The sequence below is a fragment of the Mus pahari genome, chromosome 12 (genome assembly GCF_900095145.1).
Source record: "Mus pahari chromosome 12, PAHARI_EIJ_v1.1, whole genome shotgun sequence".
Taxonomy (NCBI): Eukaryota; Metazoa; Chordata; class Mammalia; order Rodentia; family Muridae; genus Mus; species Mus pahari.
Genome location: NC_034601.1, coordinates 28,717,578 through 28,725,069, shown reverse-complemented (window position 1 = coordinate 28,725,069; position 7,492 = coordinate 28,717,578). Strand labels below are relative to the sequence as shown.

Genomic DNA, 7,492 nt, shown 5'->3' with positions numbered 1-7,492 from the left:
CTCCCCTCTCAGCATCTCCTTGGCTGGCAGCCTTGGGCTCCCCTGTTGTCCGCCTGAAAGGCCTTTGTCTCTCTCACCCTCCACTTCCCACAGCCTCTACTCCAGCCCTATTCTGATTTTAGCCCATTCCTCCAAACCCAAGGATTTAATACTTCTTAGCCTTCCTCCCACAAACTCCAGAATACCTTCTGGGCTGGAGTGAGGCAGAGACCTGCCAGGGGTTGTCGACAAGGCCCAGCTCCAGGCTCAAATAAACATGAACACACAAAAGACACTGCTCTCTTCTCTAAGGCCAGGAAGGGCTTGTGGCTCCATTACATGGACAGGGAAGGATTCTAAGGCCCTCTGTAATGGCCTTAGCTCCCTTCCCAGGCTGTGGTCTATGATAATTTTGCAATCCCAATTCACATCCCCCACATCTTCTCTCCTCTGGCCTTGACTGATGATAACCTCTATGCAGAGTCTTGAGCTAATATGGAACCAGCCTAGACAGCTGTCAATAGGTGAGCAGATAAAGAAAACGTGCTTCCTATCCATGTACATGTGTATTCAGCTACAGAGAATGAAGGTATGCCAGAGGCACGCACGGAACTGGAGATCACACAGAGCGACACAAGCCAGACACAGAAAGGCAAAGACGAGTGTTGCACCTACCTGTGTTCATAGGTACACATGCACACGCACACGCGGTGGGAGGCATGAAAACAGAGTGAGGACTGGGGGAGGGTAGAAAGGGGACAGGTGTGAGGGGAACAGGAGAGAAATATGAGCAACATATGACACACATGTCAGAAAACGCCACAGGGAAGGCCATCACTCTGGACAATAACTAATAATAACCCCACCAAAAACAAACAAACAAACAAACAACAAACGTAAACAAAAGAAGAAATCAGCCTTGAGCTTTTCAACGTGTGAGATTCTGCTGATGCCAAAATCTTTCCACATCTGCCCACCCACATCCTAGTCAACCTTCCAAAACTCATCGCATCCCTCCTTCCTCACGAGGTCCCTTGTCCTGGAGCCCCTACAGTCTGCACTTCCACACCACAGCCTGCTCTGTCCATACCATTCCTTGGTTGGTACCAATATGGATCTTTCTTAGCTTACGAATCATTACTATATTGTTGTCCCAGGTCTTACATCCTTGACAGTTGGGCCCTAGCAAGATTATCCCTGGGGAGGAAGGGGGACACCACAGATGTGCCTACAACCTCCATGTCACCTGACAAAGCTCTCCAGGCAGGGGAAGGCTTTAGTTAAGTATTTTCTGATTTATAAACCTATCAAATAAGACATGGATTGCTGGCTCTGGGATCATGATTAGAAGAGATGGTAACCAAGATGCCGACAACCTGTGAAGAAGAGATTTAAAAAAAAAAAATTAGTTGTGTGTGTGTGTGTGTGTGTGTGTGTGTGTGTTTGCATGTGAGTGTGGGTGATTGTGGAGGCCAGAAGCTATCACAATGGTCCTGTCGAGCTGAAGTGACAGTAGCTGTGAGTTTGCCCAGTGAGATTCTGGGAACTAAACCCAGGTCCTCTGAAGGAACAGTATGCACGCGAAGCCACTGAGCCATTCCCAGTCCAGAGAGGGTAGAATTTTTAGGATTATCTTTAGAAGCAGGGAGACATCTGTCATACTCCGACAAAAGAAGGGGAGAAAACACAGGACGGGAATCTCGTTGTTCACGTCTAGGGAAATGAATACTGAGTTGCGCGGATGGTAAAATGGAAGTGGCGGGAAAACGCGTTTTCATTCCACAGAGCAGGTGCTGAGAGCAACTGACAATTGTCAGTGTTAGTCACTGTCCCATGGTGCCACAGAAGTCAACACTTCACATCAGTGAAAATGAATGAGCTACCAGGTACCTGTAATCTATGGATTGGCATATATACAGGTCATGCACCATAATAACAATATAAAACATCATTCTATGCATCCATACACTTAAGTACTTTCATGGACAATCCCCCTGCTCATAAAAATAATCTTAAAATCTTCCCTCTTGGGGCTGGAGAGATGGCTCAGAGGGTCAGAGTGTGCAATGTTCTTTCAGAGGCCCTGAGTTCTGTTCTGAGAGCCCACACTGGGCAGCTCACAACCACCTATAACTCAAGTTCAGAGGATCTGCTGCCTCTGGCCTCCACAGGCACCTGCACTTACATGCACACACACACACACACACACACACACACACACACACACACNCACACACACACACACACACACACACACACACACACACACACGCACACGCACACGCACACGCACACGCACACACTCATGCACATGTACATACTTAAATATAAAATAATTTTAAAATTATATTTGTGTGTTTTTGTGGGTTTTCTATTTTGTTTTGTTTTGTGGGCATTGATGTTAGGTTTGCATGTATGTCTGTTGAGGGTGCCAGATCCCTTGGGAACCAGAGTTACAGATGATTGGGAACTACCATGTGGTTGCTGGGAATTGAACCCTGGTCCTCTGGAAGAGCGGTCAGTGCTCTTAACCACTGAGCCATCTCTCCAGCCTTAGAAATTATTTTTGGAAAAGCTCTCTCCTGCCAGCACCTTGATTGCCACCTCGTTCTAGTCATGGTCCCCAACTTCACGCAAGGATGTTGAGCTGGAGAGGCACCTAAGGATCTATAACAAGGTTTTCCTGTCCTTCAGATGAGAAACAGAGACCTCATAATGTGGTGGGGATGGGCTAATGAACTTGATTGAAATCATACCCAGTTTCCTTCCTTTCCCTGTAACCTAACCTTGCTAGGCTTTGTCTCTCATAAAGGGAGACTAATGGGAAGCAATACCCCTGGTAGGACTTTGAGGGTGAAATGGGGTAAAAAAACATACGTGTACTGACCACACACAGGTGCTCAAAGGCTAGGAGTTCTAAGAGGGATGTCAGTTAGTTGCCTTCCTGTTGTCTCTGCAGGATTCTTCAAAGAAAAGTTTCGATTACAGTTCAAGTGTCCTGCTCATACAGAGAAGATGCTGGGGCAGAGGGAAGATTTGAAAGAAGATAAGGAGCAGCTAAGAACACAGCAAATGCCATCTGCTGCTTCCTTCTTTCCCACCCTGAATAAGGATGCTCTCGGACAGCTGGCCAGCGCCAGTGGAATCAGAGAGATCACTGGAAGGCAGAGAGGCTCCTGCCCTTGCTCCTGGGTCTAGGAGGCAGTAACCACCCAGCTGGCATGGACGCAGTGAAGTCTCCCCTTGTCCACACACAAGTCAGCTGGTGAGCAGAAAACATGAGCTCAGCATCTGCACGCACCAGGAGAGAGGGAAGGTGAAAAGGATGTGGCTTTTCAGCACGCCGCACACCAAGTCTCCCTCTCTCTACTTGTGACAACCTCTGTCAGAGAAGCAGCTTCTAGATGCCCAGAACTCTCTCTCAGTCTCAGCCAGGAGGGTCACATTCTCTTCCCCCAGCCAGCCTTCCTAGCACCTTGCAGTGGTACTGTGGCAGCCTAGCAAAAGGATGAAGTTGGGCTACAAAGTTAGAGCAATTTAGGAACCACCATTTAACAGCTCCGAAGGGGCTGGGCTCACGGCACTCTTCCTTTAGGGAACCACATTTCTGTAAGATTATTATTCCTTGGGCTGGCTGCTTAATTTAACAAGGCAGCACCATTTCCCCTTCGGGTGGGGAAGTTCTTGGGGAGGATTCAAAGTCTGAGTCCAGCTTCTTTCCCACCTCCCCCTACCCCCCATCTCTCACAAGGAAAGCATGGCCCGTGGACTGAAAAATTAAACTTAGTTCTCAGCCTGGAGCGATGGCTCTGGGGCGACCCTCGGTCATAGGAAAGCCAACACAGAGAGAGGAAATCTCAATCTCTTTTCATTGATGGTTGAAGCAGCAAACACAGCAGAACCGGGTGACAGGTGGGTCACTAAAGCCAAATAATGGCTATACAAACAGGGGGCAGTTCTCCCTGGAGGACAGTGTGACACAGGCAAACAGCCCACAAATGGAATGCAAACACAGCCACCCAGTAGTGGGAACCTTGAACTCTCCGGGGAGAGAGGAACTAGAAGGACCCTCTGGGAAGAATTAAGTCTGGGCTACTCACCGGGGAATATTTGGAAGCCCAGACCGTGATGACCAGGCACTGGCCACCAGCACCCCCAGAAGTGGCGGCTCAGGGTAGTTTCCCCAACTGTCAGCTTAAGGGTATTATTTGTGCGACTCAAGGTTCACTACCATCAAGAACACTCACCTCCCTAAACACAAAAAAACGTGGATGCAGAGCATGGGTGGCCATCTGCCCGGGTATCACGGCGGCTGGATGTCTGCAAAGGACCGCCAAGGATTTCTGCAGACGTGAGGGCCTAGCAGTGTGTAATGGCCAATCAAAGTGGGCCAGGAAAATTTTAAGAGGTTGCTACAAAACTCCGGCTCCCTGAGGTCGCTGACTGCTGTTGTGTTGTAGTTGCTTGTTTGTTGTTTCCTTTTCCTAAGTGACATCATTTGAGGCACTAACAGAAACCCGAGAGGCAGTGCCTAGATCTTCGGCCACACTGGTAACTTCTCGCAGGTTTCAACAGGTCACAGAGTGCACCTCTTCTAACTTTACCTTTTAAACACCCCTGCCCCAGACTGGGCCTTAGAGCAATTGAGATCAGGAAACCTTCTTAAAAGAAAGTCTGGATCCTTCTCGTTCCTTCCTGGGTTCTTCCTCTGCCTGAAGCCTCTCTCCTGCTTTCCCCCAAACAGAACAGAGCAGAGCAGGTTCTAGCACTGTGGCTGTGAAGGCCCCGCTCTCGTAAGGCCCCCATCCTTACCTTACCTCCTCTAACTCAGCCTTATGCTACGCTTACGCCTGTGTGAGCCTGGGAGATCCCCTGCCATAGGGAGGAGAGCCCTGTGCCAGCCGCAAGCTGGAGCTCAGCATCCCCGCTCCCAGCATCCCCTGCTCCCTTCCTAGCCCCTCACAAGATGGAGCCCTCAGCCTGAGTACCAGTCAGTGGCACCTGCCTTGGGTTCCCAGGTGGCTGTCTTGAGTTATCAGTTCCTTACACACAACTGTATCTAGAACAGTAAATGTCTTCTAAGTTCTTAATTCCTTTCTCTGAAAATCAGTCATCAAGATTATAGAAGTCGGGGCTGCACAGCATGTTGTCTTTAAGGACCTTCAGAACAGCTTCCCCCACCCCCTTTATTCACCCTTCCTCAGTTTCCAACTCAGTCTTGGACCAGTGACTCAGAAGTTCACAAGGCTAAGGCAGTCTGCGGAGGGGAGATTATGGTTCAACTGAGGCTTTATGAGGGTAGAAATGTTTCTCTTATTCAATTCTAGGAAGTAGTACCTCTTCCTTCTAAGGATGAGTAAGTTGGAGAAAGTTTGTAAAGCATGTAAGATAGACAGACAGACAGACAGACAAGAAGTGAAAACTGGACAAAATCTTGGCAGTCCCAGCCGTGTGGCAGCCACAGAGCCCGATGTGTGCCCTCTGCCTCTCATGGGAGGACAAATGGCTAACATCACCTAGGCCAGTTTGGTTCACAGCACTTTCTACTATTTTTACTTTCATTTTGTCACCTCTTGTCACTTGGAGGCAGGGAGGAATGGGGGCCCTTCCATTCCACAGATGGGGAAACTGAGAGCCAAAGACGAGACACAGCCAAGGTCGTGTGGGGGTTCCATTAGAATCCCACCCAGGCCGTGGCATTTTCTTCCAGCAGAAAAAGGAACTGGAAACAAAGGAGGCAGGCACAGGAGCTGAGTCCCCATTCTGTGACCAGGACAGGCAGTGCCTGCCTGCACAGCAAGCAGCTGGCTGGGGGAGGAAAGGGCCCCAGGACAGTCCAAAGCTAGCCAGTGGCTTCCAGGGGTTTGACCTTGCAGTGCCCCCAACCCCATCCCAAGTAACCCTGCTCCTAAGGTTAACTGGATAGCTCGGTTTGTTTTAAAGCGCACTCTTTGTCCTTTATGAAGTCCTAAGTACTAGAAGCCTTCCAAACTCCGAAATCCGTTATTTACTTATACTGGAAAGTCAGGCTTTAGACCAGGAGAGACCAGTTCTACATCTGGGGGTTGGGGGTTGGGGCTGAAACCGAAGGACAGCAGCCAGAAGTTACCACTCCCCACGAGGTGAGAGAGGCTCTTTGGGGTCTTCTTTTTGTAAAAGTGAGAAGGGTGTGGGCTACCCCAGGAGAGAGTTTTCTTCCAAAGCTCAGGGAGGGAACGCATGCGAACATTTTATATTCTAGTGGCCAGGGACAGCGTTTCTCCGTCCTGGGCCACCCTCAGGGTTCCAACCACGAGGGTCCACGGAGCCATGGCTAGGATGGGGCAGCCGCGAAGCGCCCACGCCCCCTGTCCCTCGCTGGAGACTCTCACTCACCCATGCTCACGCCTCTAGGGACGCGGCCAGAACGTCCCCGCCGGGTCGCGACGCCGGGCCAGGGGGCCGTGTGTCCGGCTCCAGGCGGCAAAAGCGGTCCCGCGACCGGGAGGAGTGTACGATGGGCCGGGGAGGGAAGGGAGCCCCGCGCCCTAGGGGCAGCGGGCGGCAGCAGCAGCAGCGGTAGCAGCAGCAGTGGCAGCAGCGACGGTGGCGGCCACCGCGGGGCGCGCGGCGTGGCCATGGTGGCGGCGGCCGCCCGCGCTCACATGCCGGGCGCCGGGCCGAGGGCGGCGGCGAGCAGAGCGGGGTGCGAGCGCGCTCTCAGCCGCAAAAGTTGTGCGAGCCGCGGGAGGGCGGAGGCAGCCCCGGTGCTGCCACACGCCAATCAGCCCGGGCGGGTCGCGGGGCGGGCGGCTCCTCCTCGGTTGACATCACCAGCCCCGCGCGGGGGCCCAGGGGCGGGGAGAGGACAGGAAGAGGGCGGAGGCGGTCTGGGTCTCCGGGGTGAGTACACGGAACCCCCGGGTGAACTCATGGAGCCCCCTGCGACTTTTGTCACGGGGCCCACACCCTGGAGCATCGCTTTGGCTTTTGGAGAAATGGAATTGGGGTGGGGGGACACTTTCCCAGTTCCTTAGCCACACAGTAGGTCTGTGAAAAGTAGATTCTGGCAGTATAATTGACATCAGGTGAGTGAGTACACAGAGAGAAGTGAAGCCTAGACCCTGTTCCATACGTGAACCTACATTGCCCTTAAGGATCTAAAGAGGCCCCAACCCACCGCTGCCCTTTTGGGTCCCCAGCGCTGGTGAGAATCTTGCTTTAGCCAGGGCGGGAACCCTCATCTTCTTTGAGGCTCATAAGCCTGATTTCCTTCCCACGCTATCTTTGGCTTACACCATAGTTCTTCAAAGATGTCACTGCTGAGACACCCAAAGAGGCCAGAGGGAAGAGAAAACTGAACCAAGTCTGGGGCCAGGGAAAACCCACAACCAGGAAAAGGGCAGCAATTTGCAAATTAAACATTAAAAAAATGCAGCCCACACTAAAGTTAAAACGAAACCTTTAGGGGAGATGTTCCAAGACAGAGTGTCAATAAATTTGCTTGGTAAGTAAAATTCTGTGTGTGTCCCTG

The 7,492-nt window shown here is 51.4% G+C and overlaps 1 protein-coding gene across 2 annotated transcripts in view; it reads right to left on the bottom strand.

Moving 5' to 3' along the window:
* Positions 1 to 6,720, bottom strand: part of Heg1 (heart development protein with EGF like domains 1) — an 81,820-nt gene extending 75,100 nt beyond the window's left edge. The window contains exon 1 of one of the 2 annotated variants that reach the window (XM_029544424.1): positions 6,355 to 6,720. In XM_029544424.1, the coding sequence (XP_029400284.1) occupies positions 6,355 to 6,598 (244 nt within the window). In that variant the 5' untranslated portion in view covers positions 6,599 to 6,720. The remainder of the gene's footprint in view (positions 1 to 6,354) is intronic. The other variant, XM_029544422.1, reaches the window with a different exon arrangement.
* Positions 6,721 to 7,492: the final 772 nt, after the last annotated feature.